The sequence below is a fragment of the Semicossyphus pulcher genome, unplaced genomic scaffold (genome assembly GCF_022749685.1).
Source record: "Semicossyphus pulcher isolate SPU_LCO1_2020_fin unplaced genomic scaffold, fSemPul1.0.p SCAF_15, whole genome shotgun sequence".
Lineage (NCBI taxonomy): Eukaryota > Metazoa > Chordata > Actinopteri > Labriformes > Labridae > Semicossyphus > Semicossyphus pulcher.
Window position 1 is genome coordinate 7,665,305 of NW_027211659.1, and position 17,172 is coordinate 7,682,476.

General features: G+C 42.0%; 1 protein-coding gene across 5 annotated transcripts in view; it reads left to right on the forward strand.

Moving 5' to 3' along the window:
• Positions 1-15,693, forward strand: part of LOC138592336 (target of Nesh-SH3) — a 29,283-nt gene extending 13,590 nt beyond the window's left edge. For 3 of the 5 annotated variants that reach the window (XM_069663108.1, XM_069663103.1, XM_069663107.1), the window contains 14 exons: positions 1,366-3,573; positions 3,745-3,822; positions 4,221-4,409; positions 5,139-5,207; positions 7,785-7,847; positions 9,876-9,998; positions 10,369-10,458; positions 10,590-10,799; positions 11,062-11,170; positions 12,139-12,218; positions 12,814-12,843; positions 12,976-13,134; positions 14,382-14,504; positions 14,590-15,693. In XM_069663108.1, coding sequence (XP_069519209.1) covers positions 1,366-3,573; positions 3,745-3,822; positions 4,221-4,409; positions 5,139-5,207; positions 7,785-7,847; positions 9,876-9,998; positions 10,369-10,458; positions 10,590-10,799; positions 11,062-11,170; positions 12,139-12,218; positions 12,814-12,843; positions 12,976-13,134; positions 14,382-14,504; positions 14,590-14,705 — 3,647 coding nt within the window. In that variant the 3' untranslated portion in view covers positions 14,706-15,693. The remainder of the gene's footprint in view (positions 1-1,365; positions 3,574-3,744; positions 3,823-4,220; positions 4,410-5,138; positions 5,208-7,784; positions 7,848-9,875; positions 9,999-10,368; positions 10,459-10,589; positions 10,800-11,061; positions 11,171-12,138; positions 12,219-12,813; positions 12,844-12,975; positions 13,135-14,381; positions 14,505-14,589) is intronic. The other 2 variants (XM_069663104.1, XM_069663106.1) reach the window with 2 other exon arrangements.
• Positions 15,694-17,172: the final 1,479 nt, after the last annotated feature.

The window sequence follows — 17,172 nt, forward strand, 5'->3', positions numbered from 1 at the left end:
CCCGCTGTACGCAGTCGTAGTCCTGGTGGACTGTAACTGAGATGCTTTACAGTGTCCTTTGCAATGAGCTGCATGGGCAAAAGCAGCATGCTCGGTGTCAGTACAGTAGCTAGAGCCTCCCTGTGGAAACTGATGGTGTCAGTTGTATGGGTTGTAATGAGGGTAAGGTAGGTGGCCTTGGCTGCATGGCATTTAAGCAAAGTGACAAAGCTTGCTGAGATTCGTAAAGATGGTTATAAGGTTCTTTTGTAAGTTGTAAAAATTGTTTTTGAGTACATGATTTGCAAAGGTCAGTCAGACAAGCCCAATAGCCAAAAGTATCTGGAGGATCACAACCTGTTTGTGAGAAAGATGATTATTAGCCAGCACTGAAAACATTGAACCTTCTCAAACAATGCATTTAAGGTTAGTAATATCTCAAATTCTGAGTCTGTATTTCTTAATGTTCCTGTGTCTGGCTTTGACATTTGTAAAGCCATCAATACCTATACATTTTGTATCGGTGCACATAATATTTTGCACTAAGATTACAGTATTATTATCACTATTTAGCTGACTTCAAAACTGAGGCTTTTGCTCACAATGCACTGCAGGGCATGGTATAAAGTCTGCATGATAAAAATTGCATGCACCAGACATTATTCTTTCTCTAGGAGGAACTCCAGCAGAGTTTTACATTCATCTATTCTTGAACTTGTGTTACCCTGTTGTCTGTATCCCCTTCTCAAACCTTTATATTTGATTTCATTTGCTGGTAGCCTTAATTCTGAAAAAGCATACTAGCTTTCTCAAATTTCACTCAATCTTTCTCATTTTCTATTCTGTTTTTTTTTCCTGTCATTTTTTCCCTGAGGTGATTTTCTTATCAGATTAAACAATCAATTTAGAAGGGTCGATCACAATGTCACAGTAAGCAATCAGTCAGCAACCTCTGTGTGTCATAGCTTCTTAGGTGCACAGCAAATGGATTTGGATGGCCTTTGCTCATAGGCATCCGGGATCTGGTAGCTGAGTCTGTCTGTAGTAACACGGCTGTTACATTACAAATACCTCCATATGGTCTGTCTGCCTTTGAAATTGGAGATAAGTGCCAGGTAGAAGTTATTGTGTAACCTTTGCTTTAGTCCAAGATTTGCTCTGTGAGTTCTCAGGCCAAAAGCTTTTGGCCCTCCTTCTGATCTAAATTTCAGCTGGACCCTGGCTGCCTTAATGTCTTACTTTCATTATTTTCTAGACTATAAAAAACATTTTGTTTAATTTCATTTTGTAAAAGATCTTTTCCTACTGAAAATAATACCTGAAATTATATTTTACAGCACAGCCTTGTGGCTTCACTGCCATATTTCTCTCTCTCACACAATTCAGCAGGAGGAGACCGCTCCAGATCTGACTTGCCTCCTTCCCTGGAGATCCCGTTAACTCCCAGGCTTCATCCTCCACTACACATTACACCCACCATGGCATCTGTGCCAGTTCCTCAGAAAAATGTGGAGAAACATGAGTATCCCCTGAGTCAACCACAACTAACTACCCAGTCCCAACCACATCAAGAAATTCAACCAAAGCCTCAGTCTCAGTCAAAGTATCGACCACCACCACAAATAAACCCTAAAACCCCAAATCCTCAATTAAAGTACTGGGCCAAGGCTCAGCCTAAACCCCAAACAACATCCCAGCCCATTCCCCAGACTCAACCACAAACAACATCCCAGCCCATTCCCCAGATCCAACCACAAGAGACATCCCAGCCCATTCCCCAGACCCAACCACAAACAGCATCCCAGCCCAATCGCCAGAACCAACCACAGACGGCATCCCAGCCCATTCCCCAGACCCAACCACAAACAACATCCCAGCCCATTCCACATACCCAACCACAGATGGCATCCCAGCCCATTCCCCAAACCGAACTGCAAACGGCATCCCAGCCCATTCCCCAGAACCAACCACAAACGGAATCCCAGTCCATTCCCCAGACCCAACCACAAACAGCATCCCAGCCCAATCGCCAGAACCAACCACAAACAGCATCCCAGCCCAATCGCCAGAACCAACCACAGACGGCATCCCAGTCCATTCCCCAGACCCAACCACAAACGGCATCCCAGTCCATTCCCCAGACCCAATCACAAGAGACATCCCAGCCCATTCGCCAGAACCAACCACAAACGGCATCCCAGTCCATTCCCCAGACCCAACCACAAACGGCATCCCAGCCCATTCCCCAGATCCAACCACCAACGGCATCCCAGCCCATTCCCCAGAACCAACCACCAACGGCATCCCAGTCCATTCCCCAGACCCAACCACAAACGACATCCCAGCCCATTCCCCAGACCCAACCAAAAAAGGCATCCCAGCCCATTCCCCAGACCCAACCACAAATGGCACGGCAGCCTATTCCCCATACCCAACCACAAATTAAACCTCAACCAACATCTCAGCCCACACCTGAGAACCAACATCAACCACAACCCAAGCCAACACCACAGCATAAACCCCTGACCCAACAACAACCAAAACCCCAACCATCATCAGAGCCCATACCCCAGACCAAACCACTACCCAAACCAAAATCCCAGCCCATACGCCAGACCCAACTACAACATCAACCCAAACCATCATCCCAGCCCTTGCGCCAGACCCAACCACAACCACAACCACAACCAGCTTCCAAGAACGTACCCAGGTTTAAACCAAAACCTGACCCATCATCCCAACCCATGCTCAAGACCCTATCTCAATCACAGTCTCAGATAAAACCACATCCCCAATCAAAGCCTCAAACCACAACCCAGCTCCCGACTGAACCAAAACTTCAACCAACAGTCCAGCTCAAACACCAGGTCCATCCTCAAACACAACCACATGTAAAGACCCAGACACAGCCTAGAGTTCAAACAACTATCCAGCCCACACCTATGGCACACCCACAAATGTTTCAACCAACACTACAACACATACCTCAGACCCAACAACCTCCACCGAAAATTCACATCAAACCCCAACATCAACCAGAATTGCAATCCACAATTGAGCCACATCCCCAAACACAACCTCAACCAAAGATCAATGCACAGCCTCGACTAAAAACCAAACCTGAGACCAATAAGAAGCAGTCTAAGATCCAACCAACACCTAAACCAAAGAGCAATGTTTTACAACCCAAGCCCAAGAAACATACCAATAGCCAATGCAAGGCCAAGAAACATCCTCAAACGAAAAGCCAATCCAAGCCCCAACCACCACCTCACCCAAAAAAGCAACTAAAGCTTCAGCCACAATCTCAACCAAAGCCCCAACCAATGGTCCAAGAACCTCACACAAAGATTCAGCAATGGCCACAATCACAGCCTCCAATAAAGACCAAAACCCAACCTATACCTCACTCTAAACCCATTCTTCAACCACAACCTCCCACAACCCAGTCTAAGTCTCCACCTGATCCTCAATCCAAGCCACAGCCTGCACCTAGGCCCCAACAACAACCTCAGCTTGATCTTCAGTCTGAGTCTCAGTCCAGGAGCTACTCTGATCCCACCAAGGTCACCCCAAGGCAGGCTGTTACTACGGGTAAAGACCCTACCTTTTGCAATCGGCAATCCACATGTCAAGTATTAAGAGCTTGTCTAAAATTACATTTTAAAAGGGGCATTTGACTGAAATTTTGGTTGTATCCTATTGGGTATTTTAAATATATCTTATAATAATAAAGAGTTAAATAGTGAGTTTTCTTTCATACAGCTCCTAGTCAACCAGAAGAGGGCAAGCCTCTACCAAGACCTGACCTGGCTACAGAGAAAGCTGGTAGTTACGATCAGGGTAAACACCACAACAAGTTTGTCCCATCACCATCTCTGCTTCCGTAAAGTCACATGAAACCCAGTGCTTTCAGTTGTCCCTCAAACCATTGGATGATGTCACTGCTTCCCCATCACCATCTCCATCTCACCACCCAACACACCCCACCCCATCATTATCAAACTCTCCATGTGTGCCTCCATTTTCAGCCCAGCACACTCACCTCACCTCTGCCCACTCATCTAGAGCTGTCCTGCTAGCTTTCCAATCTCATCTATGCCTCTGTCATTTCATTCATTGTCCAATCTTCTTCATTCGTTTTCACTGATGTGCTTTATCATTTATTCCATCTAGGTAAAGCTGTCATTCTCAGAAGATGATCCTGTCTAACCTCCTCAATTGCCTTTCTGCTCATCTAGGTACTGGTGTCTTCAAATCGTCCACTGCTGAAGTTCCTCAGACTCCCATTAGCTCATCAGTTTCTCAAGCAGGAAGAAACAGCACGCTGTCTCGCACCCGAGTTCCTCCCAATTCCAATCGTAAAAGCGTCCGACCATTTTCTCCAACCAAGACATTCACCTCCTCTCACAGCTCCAGCACACCTGGGGGTAATTGATTACTAACTTCCCTTTCTCTTAGTCTCTCTTCCCAAGCAGCTACCTCAAGTAATCCTCTCCTGTCAGCACTCTCTTGAGTTACTGCTGCAGATGTGCATCTACTGAAGAAGAAAAACAAACTTATGTCTTTTGATTAAGCACATGATTTACGGTTAAATGAATTCAGTAGACATTTGGATGCTTGTGCCTTTCTCCTATACTTTCTTGATCTTCTGCTTTACCTCCTCTTACTGTCCACATGTTCTTCACGCTCCATCACATGTGCTCGGTGTGTATTTCACAGCTTTGCCACGAGCAGCAGTGGCGTCTCTGGGGTCAGGATCGTTAATATGATTTACGGGCCCTCTTGCTGGCCGGGTGGGAAGTCTGGCCACACCACTGGCCAGGACACACCACATTTTACACCAACCATGCCAAGCCAAGCACTGTGCAGGCTGCACAGCCAGCCTCTTTTGCTTTCCTTTTTTCTCTGCATCTCCATCTTACACCCGCACACTCCCTAAAGAGTTTCAGAAGAGAATTTTAATGTCAAATAAAATAATGTATGTTTTAAAACCAATTTGAGATCACAAACAATTCTACATTTTATTATCACTGACATTAGACAGCAAGAAAGTATAAAGACAAAATATTTTTCTTTCTTTCTTTTTGTTTGCTCTCAGTATGTTTCTCACAGTTACACACAAAACATTTTATAACAGACCTTTTTTCTCCCTCCAGCTGTTGGTGGAGCGCATCATAGGGGCAATGCTCTTCCTAAACCTGTGGTGTGGCCCAGAGACAAAACTGGTAAACCAAGATAAATGCCTTTCAGTGCTCCTCACTCACTAACCAAAGAGGCACTGTAATTTCCTGTCCCACATGGCCACACTGATATGTGCTTTTGCCACAATCTATGCTGCTTTGTGATTTTTAACTTGTCTGTCAGTGTAACATTTTGTGTCTGGTTGTTGTCTTTGTTGTCCATTATGTACAGTTACTGTAACTTGAGACTGAAGCCATATATAATAAGAATTTCTTCCCATAATGTTTAGTCTACTGCACATATGGACCTGTAATCAGGAGCTGATTTTTAAATTAGTTTGAGAACAGCTTTAGCCTGCTTGTTGTGAAAGGTGAATGTGTCTTGCCCTTCCTTGGTTAGTCACATTGTTTCCATTCTGCTGGGCAGGCTCTGTTAATTAGAGTAATTGAATCCATCTCAAGTTGTAATGCAAACCACGTCTGGACTGCATGTATTAATGGTGACGCTCTACTCAATCCTAGTTGTTTGGAGTTGTGAAAAGAGGTTGTGCTTCAGTCCCATGTCACAGCTGGTGTGTGTTATTTCTGGAAACTTAAACAGTTTCAGAGGTCTTCAAGGAGTCACAAGGCTCTCTGGAAGTAACTCTAAAGCAGAGAACATTATAAATTTGCCTGCCACCTTGCAAACACATCCAAGCACCTCTTGAGGTATGTGCAGGTTTTTAGAAAGATACCATTTGTCAACACCTTCCAGCCATCATCATTACTTCTTTCACCAAATAGTAATCTGCATTCTTTGATTGTACACAGAAGCTCAGAGACAGTTTGCTCTTCCTATGAAGTTTCCACAGTTTTATAGACCTCAGTTTCACATTGGCATTCGAACTTGAATTTGTTTTAAGGCTCTCCTTACAGTGGACCGCAGGTGTGTATTGGATGATGTCCATCCATGAAATCTGAGCGTATTTTGCAAAAACTTAACACATGAGACAATGGTATGCATTTCAGTTGGAATATTTTTTTCTGAACTGAAGGTTAGTCTCTCTGTTTTGATTGCATGCATTTTATATGATTTCACCCAGAGGAGGATGTTGTCTGACAGAAACCAGTGCTCACACAACTGCTGCTGTTTTTCATCATAGATGTGAGTCTGAGGCCTTTGGCTCTTCAGATACTTGACCTGCCGTTTGAGGGGTTTTTTGTGCGACAGCAACCCAAAGACACCCGCTGTAGAACGCACACCAGATCACACTGTGTACATTGCAGACAGATAGTTCACATGTGTTATGTTGACATCACATCTTATCACATTACAACACAATGGCCCTCTTCTCATTCTCTGCCCAGTTAAAGATGACGTAACTCTTTTAAGCTGTCAGTGTGCATACCCGACATTTGTATTTGTATATCTTGAGACTGGCATTGAAATTACTGCGTCATCTTATTGTGTGACTTGATATACGAGCATATGTTTACCATTAGCTGTCAGTTATACCATGTGTGAGTCAGAGGTACTCCTAAAATATATTCTCATGTTAATCAGTTACTTGTTGGCAGATGTTGTTTCAGTTGGTCTTGAAAGCCTCAACTCCTCTCTCTTGGGAGTAGGTGCCAGAGATCACTGATTTATGCCGACCAGCTCCAGGGAGGAAACAATTCCAAGAGAAATGTTTCTAGGGTGTTTTGGCCAGAACACTATAGCAATTACAGAATTTTGTCGACGGAAGGACCATTAATGAATCTCTGAGATAGGAAAATGACAAATGGTGAAGGGATGATCTGGAAGTGAATCACTGCAGTTAAATGGATTATCTCTAAGCACTTCAGATGTGAAATGTGTAACGGAAACTTCATGTTTCAAGCCTCCCAAAGGTCTTCCACCTCCTCTAAGATATCACAACAAAGATTTAGGACGATTGTGCTTCTTTAACAACATTAAATTATGGCAGAACTTTCATGTTGAGAAATCCGAGTTTCACAGCATGTATCCAAGGTGTTTTCATTACAAAGACTTGTTATTCCTTGCGATTACTTATCCAGTTCACTGAAGCCAATTAATTCCAATTATTTTTGTTTTCATCTGATGGTTTGGCTTGATCTTCATTTTCTTTGTGGTGCAGGAATTTTGTGAAACATTTGTTGTTCAAACTGCATTGGATCCAAAATAATTTTTCACAGAAGGGCGGTCAAAGTCCTGTTTCAATTTTTAGATTCCAGAGTTATTCCTTTGGGGATTCCGGGTGGTTAAAGCACCAGTTTATGCTTTCAAGGTTATTAAACACTGACATGGTTTTCATTAGTCATACCACAGCGGTGCTCTGTGGCAGCACTTCATAAAGAATTCACATGCAACGTGCTTTGCTTTTATGTGCTTTATTGTTGTTTGTATTAAGCCTGTGTTTGTATTTTCATTTTTTCAGCACACAGTATAACCGCGGCCTTCTCCCCTGCTTAATGTCTCCCAGTCTTTGATTCTATAAACTTGACATTCCTTCATCATTATTAAATAACCAACAACACTTGTTTTCAGTTTTGCATCTTCTCTTCAGTGCTGACCACCTGCTCTGTGTCAATGTGGTTGTTAATCTGAAAATGACTCTTGTTTCCCACGATTCCCTGCAGTGCTGCATCCCCCTATTCCTGTCAACAAGAGAACCAACCTGGTGGGGAAACCTAATGACCATGGTGAGGAACAGTGAACAGCATTAGCTGCACTGACCACTGAGCACTGCTGCACCTTGTCCTGTATGCTGCACTGATGGCAAGGAAGGCTGGACTTAATGCTGCTTTTCAAGACAGGGTTCTCAAACCTTTCCCTCATCTTTTCCTTCAGATGCAAAAAACACTTCATGGTTTTAACCCCTCTGTCAACCAATCATATTTTTTTCAATTATTAACCATATTGTCGTTAAAGGGTATGAAAAAAGGAAAACAAAATGCAAGTTACAGAAATGGATCAACTTCCGGCAAAAAAAACGTAATTGGGTTTCTTGCAGAGAGATGAGAAGAATGGCACAAAATGTTTTATGGTCAATATGAAGCTACAGTTTAGCTTAGATTAGAACATGACTGAAAGGAAGGGGCAGCTAAAAAGGGAGTGGCGGCTACCAAGCATCAAGTGGAAATTTGAGGAAGTCACTGCAACAAGCCAAGAAATACCCCTTTACAACACTCATGAAGAACCTCAATCAGTTGACCCTTTAACCGCTAATTGCTTCCCCAACTATTTCTCTGTTTAGCCTAAGCTAAAGTCACGGGGTGCTGGCTGTAGCTAAAAAAAAATTGTCATCGTCATTCAATTGTAAAACTACCTACCATTTCCATGCCCTTTTGGCGCCTCATACAACAAGCAAGGTACCCTGTAGCATTTCCATAACCTTTCATAACAGAACATAATCATTTACCATTAAAAAACAAATTTCTAACTAAGAGCTAGCAAGCAAACATCAGATACTTTCATTTTTTTTCAGTGAGGATATTCCAGCCTGCTCTTTGAATCAGCAAACAGGTTGAGCAACTTGTGGCTTGTTTGATAAAAGTGTCATGTACCTGCACTTCCTTTTCAGAGAAAGAAATCACAAGCGACACACACAAGGATTCCATCTCGGTCCAGTAATGCAGCATCGCTCGCAGTATTTCAATTGTTTTCCCTCCATCTGCTGTGCGCTTACTCGCTGCATGTTAAGAAGAGGTGTTAGAAAGGGAGAGAAAATGCTAAAGGGTATCTTAAAACATATAAAGGCTCCTTGACACAGGCGCTAAAGGGGTACCATCTGCATCTCTGTGAGACACCAAAGGGGCGCAACCAATGGTCGGTACTTGATGCTACCGGACGCAATTGTTATTGTGAAGCTACAGCCAGCAGCAAGGGAGTGAATAAGCATAACTGAAGCATTCTTTTTGACATCTTCCCTGAGTTGCCAAAAGAGTTAGAAAACATTGAGGACACAAGGCTTGTTTGCCTTGTTGACACTTGTTTTCCTTTTCTTCTGGGTAGAAAATATGTCCAACTTGTCATTCACACTTGTTGTGTTTCTTGAATGAAGCTTGCTCAACCCAACCCTTATTGCCTTGCAAGCGTGAGAGCACTGTAGTTTATTTATTAGTCCCGAATGAAGCTTATTCAACTTTAGTTCCGCTATATTCTCACATCCTCCAGTAAGTCTCCGCTGCAATGCCTCTGCACTCGCCAATATGATTTAAGAACCGCTGTCTTAAGCTATCTTTTGTTAATAAAAAAGGGCTTACAACTTAAAAATCGCTTATAATTAAACATGATGTGTTTACTTTATTAACAAAACAGCAATTATTTAACATTACAGCTCTACTCAGCAGTCTTGTTGCAAAAGCTCTTTTCTGGACTTTCTGTGTCTACGTTCACTCTGTCCCGTTTCTTTGTTGTCCCTCGTCTCCGTCTCATTATAAGTATACTTATGTGAACAAAGGCTATATTGTTTATGTGTCCGTGCATGATTCTAAGCGTCTGGGCATCCTTGGATTCAGAAAATGTATTCTGGCAGACTTTTTTTCCCCTTTAAAGAGCAAAAGAGATTACTCAAGACGCAAATTCTGATCTTTCAGCAGCCAGGAAAAGGCCACTGAGTTGCTCAGTGAGGATGGCCAGAGCAGATGGATCACAACTGTGACTGTGAGTCAGATGATGAGAGTGAAGAGCTGATCTCTCCTCCTCCTTCTCTTGCTCTCTGTCCTTAGATAAACCCATGGACCTGAAACAAGGGGAAAAGGAGTCCATCTTGAAGACATTCCCTCTGGTCACAGCCAAACCAAAGCAAGAGCGCAGAAAACAGACAACCACCTCCGCCCCGGCAGTAAACAGTACGAGAAACGCAACTTTTATTGCATCTTTGGAGGAAAGTTATGGCTCGTTATCATAACTGCTTTCACACCTGCAGGAAAAATTAAGTATCTCCAGGAACATTAAAACATATGATTGAAAAAGACTTTCAGTCAGTGCATGCACATGATATTAATCATTGGACTGGTGATGCAGCTTGCAGGTGTGTCTTGTCGTAAGAAAAGAGAAATATAAAATATTGAGAGACAGACAAAGAACCTGAGTTCAGGCCAGAGCAGGTGCTGGGTGCTGGCTGGCGGTTGACCTGGGCCAGAGCTGTAAAAATGAGGACAGAGAGAGCTGCCAGACTACTGGCGCATAAACCTAACCTCGCTTCTGTTTCCTTTTCAGGCAGCCGCTTTGACATAAATGAAAATTCCTCCATATTCAGGCCTCTGCCTGCGTCCGAAGTAGACATCATGGGCAAGAAGCGCTTTGTAGGTAAGACTTCTTTAGGTATTTTCCTCCAGTGCAGGTTCTCTCCCAATTCTACTCAGTAATACAGCACAAATATAGAAAAAAAGGTAGCAGTTATTAATTAATAACTGCTTTTTTATTGCGCTTGTCTTCAGCTCCCCATGTGGTTTACAAGACAGACAAGAAGCCAGATGAGCCGTGCTCCATCACCTCCTCCCTTGCTTACTTCCCGGATGAGGAAGGCAGCGATCAGAACGTGACTGGTCCTCCACGCATACCTCCCTCAAACCTCACTGTGGTTACTGTGGAAGGCTGCCCGTCGTTCGTCATTCTTGACTGGCAGAAATCTGACAATGAAACCAGAGGTACCGTAAATATGATCAAACGGCTAATCTCTTGGCTCTTGGGTTTGAGAACCCCTGAGTCCAAATTGTGTCGGGCTGATTGGACTTGATATACTATAGAACTGCGGAAGTGCTTTGAACTTCTAAGCAATCTTTCTCAAGGCAAGCAGAAGGCAACTCTGTACGATTGATTAGACTGTGAGAAAATGACCCTTCTTCTAATATGGTTTATTATCTAAGGAAACATTTGAGATAACACTGATTTTCTGGCTCCTTTTTTAAGAGTATGAAGTTGTATCCACCAGTAAAGGACCAAATGGACATAAGATGTCCATACTGACGACGACCAACCAGACACACACAGCTGTGGAGAATCTCAAACCAGAGAGCAGGTACAGGATTCAGACGTTAAATCTGACAAAGCCTGTTGTTGAAAAATGTGCCAAGCCGACTTGACCTCTTTCTCCTTTAGTCTTACAGCTTGTGATGTCACGGCAGCTACGTCCACTTTTTTCAGTTTATTGTTTGCCTCTGGTTTCTTTGTCTCATGCAAGTAGGACATGCTTGCAAGTGTACAGGCATGCAACGATACAAACTGGTACCAATTGTATCAAATTATTCTACATATCAACAGGCAGTGATGCCTTGTCAAGAAAGACACGAAGGAGCCAACAAAGGCAGAGAAGAAGAAGAATTCTTGATAGTTAACATGGATGCAACAATACCGGTTTCGACCTATAATGAGCTTTGCAAATGTTTTGTGAGGAAGGAAATGCATTCATGATGTGTTTTAGACCTCAAGGATACACATGACGGGTTTTGATGAGTGGCACAGAGTGTACACATTACTTTTGTTTGTTTTCAAGAAAACTCCACGGGGCACCTTTAACAAATCCTGTATGCTTGAACTAGCGACTGATTACATTCGTGAGGTTTGCTGTAAATCTCATCAAGGACAGGAGTACTAAACGGCACTACTGCATACTCTTGCAGCCAATGCAGTGACTCATGCTTGGTTTGCATTTACAAAATAGATAAAGCGACACAAAAGCTGACGAGATCTGGGTGGAGTGGGTCACTGAGTTTTTAATTAGATCTCAGCATCTGGAGTCGCAGAACTTACCAGAACCCTCCTCTGGGCTCGGTTTTCTGGCCTGACTATTGGCTCAACTTTTGCCAGGACATCTGAACGCAGCACGTGGAATAACCATCAGTACTTTGTATGTGTGTGACCCATTCTTTGCTGTCCAAGGCATTAAAATATCTTTCGTCCCAGTTCTGGGATTTAGAGGTATTTAAATTGAAAATTCAACGTTTGGATTTTGCCTTTTTATTCTCTCTTTTTCCTTCTTTATTTCAGTTATGAGTTTAAAGTGACACCTAAGAATGAGCTGGGAACAGGGCCGTCCAGTGATCCTGTGTCTTTTAGCACAGAATCAGGCAAGTACAAATGCTACAAGACGTACTAAAAGCATTCCTCACAAACCCTGATGTGTTTGACAGAAGAGACCCATTAGTTGCAAGTTGATGCCACTGTGTACGTTGCTAATAATAGGGCAGAGATTCAAATTGCTTTGAATCTCAGAAGATGGATTGTTAGGCAGTTGTTGGTCTAATGACTTCAACATGGCACTGAGGTCCGAATGATTAGGACTCAAGGGTGTTGACAGCTCACCAGATGTCCCCAGAGGATTATTTCTAAAATATCATCTACCTTCTTGATCAAAGCCCTCTGAACAAAGCTTATCTATCATCAGTGTTAAGGAGGTGGAGTTTAGCCCTGAGTTGATCATATGTTGTTTCTTGAAACTCACAATGACAACACTTAGAGGGGAATGCTTTGCTTAATTGGCCTCTTGCCGTTGTGCAATCAAAGAACAGCCTGTTGAGGCTAAACATTGTGATTACAATGCCAAATGGGCTCTAATACAAGTCTAGGTTTGTCGAGCACAATAATTCAAGATATATCATGACTGTGTTCCTTTGAAATTGTTTTGATGACGTTATTCATTGTTACTTTCTCTCACGTTTGTAGCGGATCCACGAGTGAGCGAAAATGTTTCAGGTGAATTTTTCTTTTTCTTTTAAGATCAGTATGTTTCAGCCAAACCCTGCTTAGTTTAGATTTCACTTTTTTTAGATTCTTGTTTATACGGAATAGTTTAGTAAGCCTTTGCTTCTACTTATTTCCGCACAGGCAAAGATGCCATCTGGACCCAGTTCCCATTTAAGTCTGACGCCTACTCTGAATGCAATGGAAAGCAGTATGTGAAGAGAACTTGGTACAGAAAGTTTGTGGGCATCCAACTCTGCAACTCCCTAAGATATAAGATCTACCTCAGTGACTCTCTCAATGGTAAGGACAGACTGACACCCTACTGGACGATACGGCACTTAGAGAAAACAGACCTCCGCCAAAGGGCATGGTCCAGTGTGACCATGTCTGCAAGCACAAACACAGCCATGACTGTGTCAAAATATTTGTTGTTCGTGAGTCGAATCTGAATTAGGTCCAAAAACAAATGTGTTCTTTGTTATTGCATGCAACAACGAACCACCTAGTTACCTGGAAATTGAGCCAGTGGTTTTTCTGCAATCCCTTTGACAAAAATTTCATACACAACATTCTTGGCAGAGGTACCTGCGCAGCTTCTTAGGGCCCCAAGGGGACACAAGGAAATTACAAATCACTTTTTAAACCACTGCATGTCCAACACGTCAGCCCTGTGGGAACTTCAGTGTTTATGTTTGATTGTTTTCTTCTTTTTCTCTTTTTAATTGTGTTATATTTGGACTTAACCCAGAGAGGAGCGTGCAATTCTTAATAGTAAAGAGTTATCTTGGTTGGACTGCTTTGGGAGTAACGGCATATGTGTAACAGAATCTTAATAATGCTAAATTTGAAGATTAAATTAAATAGCCTACCTTTATTACCCCCATAGTGCAACTAGTTCACACAGCCATGCACAAAGATTACATATTAAAAACATACTACAACAACAGCAATAACATACAGTACATTCTAAGTGTAAATTAGCACAGTAGCTTAACTTAGCGGAAAATAAAATAAATATGAAATCAAACTTTTGTTATGTATTATGCCAAATACACAGCCCATATTTCAGGGGAAAAAAAGGATCTGAATCTCAAAAAAATCTCTCAACACATTCTGTAAACTTATAAAAACACAGAACAAGGGATGACCTTTGACCCACGTATGGATGGTTAAAACACTAATCCAGAATATTCTAAGCTTAATCCAAAAGGCAACTGAACTTGGTTTACGTTCTTGAAAACATTTCACCTGTCATCCAAAGGGCTCCTTTAGTTCTAAACTGACTGGTGGACGGAGCTAGAAATATAAGCTTCTGTGGGTCATTATATTTCTAGCTTCAACCAAGTCCAGTTGCCTTTTGGATTAAGCTTGACCTGGATGACTGAGAACCTTCACAGACACTCCTCCAGGTTATTTGTCTTTGTATAGAATCAGAAGTAGATATAAAACTTTAGTGTCCTGAGGAAAAATAACCCGGACTATGTCTGATCAGTTTAATTTTATGATGATTTGTATAGCTTATAACCAGATTCCTCTCCTCTCTGTAGGAAAGTTCTACAACATAGGAGATCAGACGGGGTATGGTGAGGACCACTGTCAATTTGTTGACTCTTTTTTGGATGGACGGACGGGCACCCAGATGTTTGCTGACCAGCTACAAAGCAGGACAGGTATTTTAGTAAACCATAGCCATCATTATCATCATGAAGTCTTTACTTATATGACTCTAATCCCACCTCTTTGCCTTTATACCAGGATATTATAGAGCATTGAGACAGGAACCTGTGCACTTTGGAGAGATTGGAGGGAAGTCACATGTTACTTACGTGGGCTGGTACGAGTGTGGCACACCCATACCCGGGAAATGGTAAGATCCCTGTCCAGGAGGGATTACTTGTTTGGTGGTGTGGAAGATGAAGAAAAAGAAGATGGCTGACTTTGCCTAAAGGGAGATTGGCCTGTCTTAAATTTTACCATGGACACTGTAGAAGGGCCTGTGTTTGAACCAAGCCTCTTCTCCCTGGTATGAACCTGTCCAAGACTATTAGGTGTCACAAAACTCCATTGAGTGCATTTTGTAAAATTGGTCTTAATTTCTGTATTTATCAAAAATGTCACAATGGACGAAGGAATGCAGGAGTCTGGGTGAACCAAAATGCTGAATATACACTAAACAAAAAGAAAATGTTGGGAAGCTGGCTCCCAAAGTGTAATTACTTGTATGATGTTATTTATCTGGGGATCGTTGCTCAATTCGCTGTGTGTGCTCTGGCTTTTGAACTCCCTTGCATGTCAGTGAGCACACACATTGTCACACACATTTGTATAAAGAAAGGTGCCAATCATACTTTCGCTGTACATTTGGACTTTGTAAAATAAAGTAAACACAGACATGCAGAATCGACCTTCTGCTGGCCCTAAGGGATTATTAGCAGTTGCAGTTTGCACAGTATTAAACTTTTGTTCATATATGTATATGATGTTAAATACAATATGTATACCAGGGATCATATGGTTTGATGAATTTCAGGTGAAAAAAAAAACAGCTTTAGTCAAATTGTTCGGGGCAAATCTGCAACTAAAGATTTATGTATTTTTTAATGCTTGTGCAGTCTTGGCCGGTATTTTGTAAAAGAATAAATATATATAAAACATATTAATAAATAAATTGAGGTTCAATGTGGAAATGACATAAGCAAATGACATAGGCCTAATTTATGTGTTTGTGACTTCCAAGTGTACATAAAGATATGAATCATGGGAGAGAAATTTGTCAGGTTTTTTTCCACATATGTCATGACTGTAGTTGTTTTGATGCACCATGTATATTTTCAGCAATAAATCTTGTTTTTATATTTACTGATGTTCATTTTCATTTGACTACAAGACACAAAGCGAAGAAACGGGAACAACTACTCTGGATTTGTTAACAAATCTCTGTAACCTGGAGCACTACGATACAACGTCTTCACGGTAAAAGCGAAAAGTTAAAGAAACCAAAAGACAACATGGTAGCTTTAAAAAATTTGTTATGTTTTACTTAATTCAAGCTATCACCTGAATTTTGAATGTAGGTAAGAAACATGACTTTGTTGTGATCTGCATTGCCCACTTTTAGCACAATAAAGCCACTTTCCCACTGGTCAAAAAACTTGCTAACACCCACTAACACCTGACTTTATTAGCTTAGTGGGAAAGGTTACAGAGGTTGCTCTGATCAGCAACGATAGGAACACAAAACACGAGTCGACATGCTAATCTCAGCCCCCTTCTCAGCATAATGCTGTGTTGCGCATCATCTCAGCTACAAATTCCACCCGTCTCCCTCCAAGCAGCGCTCAAAAATCATTCCAAATATGTTGGCGCAGAGAGGGTACAATAAAGACCTAACCACCGTAACATCTTTACTGGCCTCCATGCTGCTTACCAAAGAGTATAATGTAAGTTCTTTTTGCTTACTATTGTTTACTAACCCTGTTTCTGGCGCATTTGTGATGTCAGGTGGTGACGCAGCAGAAAAGAGGCCGACTGAAGTATACTCCACTGTAAATGGGAAAAGAGACAATCCGCATTTATTAACAGGTCTTCCCAGATCTATTATGAAGCCTTAGCAATAATAAACAATATTAAAAAAACTTTCAAATCATTCTGTATAGCTGAAATGCAGGTAGCTGTATGCGCAACATATGCTTAATCAATTCCGTGCAATACTTTCAAAGTAATCAAATGCAAAAGCAAATAACAACCACAGTCACAGATCAAATCAAAGTCATCACAAAAAGCACTTGTGGATTTACAAAAAAGCTCAGCTGTGAATAAAAACCACTGCAGCAGTTACTTCATGATTAAGCACATTCATCTTACATTACAGCCCTGTGATTGACTGCTGATTAGTCCAGGGTGTACCCCGCCTCTCGCCCAATGACAGCGGCACTTCACAACTCCTGCTAGCTAGCAGCTGCCTGTTAGCCGTTGCTAGCGTTAGCCCGCGGCACACAGCACATGACAGAAGAAGCTTACCGGTAGTTTCAGCTCGCGTCGTCAACTTACCTTATAAATACCGCTCGATCATACTGCCAACTTCTTCATCCTCATCGTCCTCGTTATCCTCCATGTGTAGCAACACAATGTCTCCATCAGGTTAGCATCCTCGTTGCTGGAATTGGCAGACTGTGTTCATTCTCCCTCGTTTTTTTTAGCAATAACAAATAAAATGCGGCCAATAATCAGCTGATTAGCTTTAACACACTAGATCACACTGACGATTTGTGTTTCACTGAATTGATTCAACACTTGTAGTAGCTCCTAGCACAAAAAACTATTCGTGTGTTTATGTTG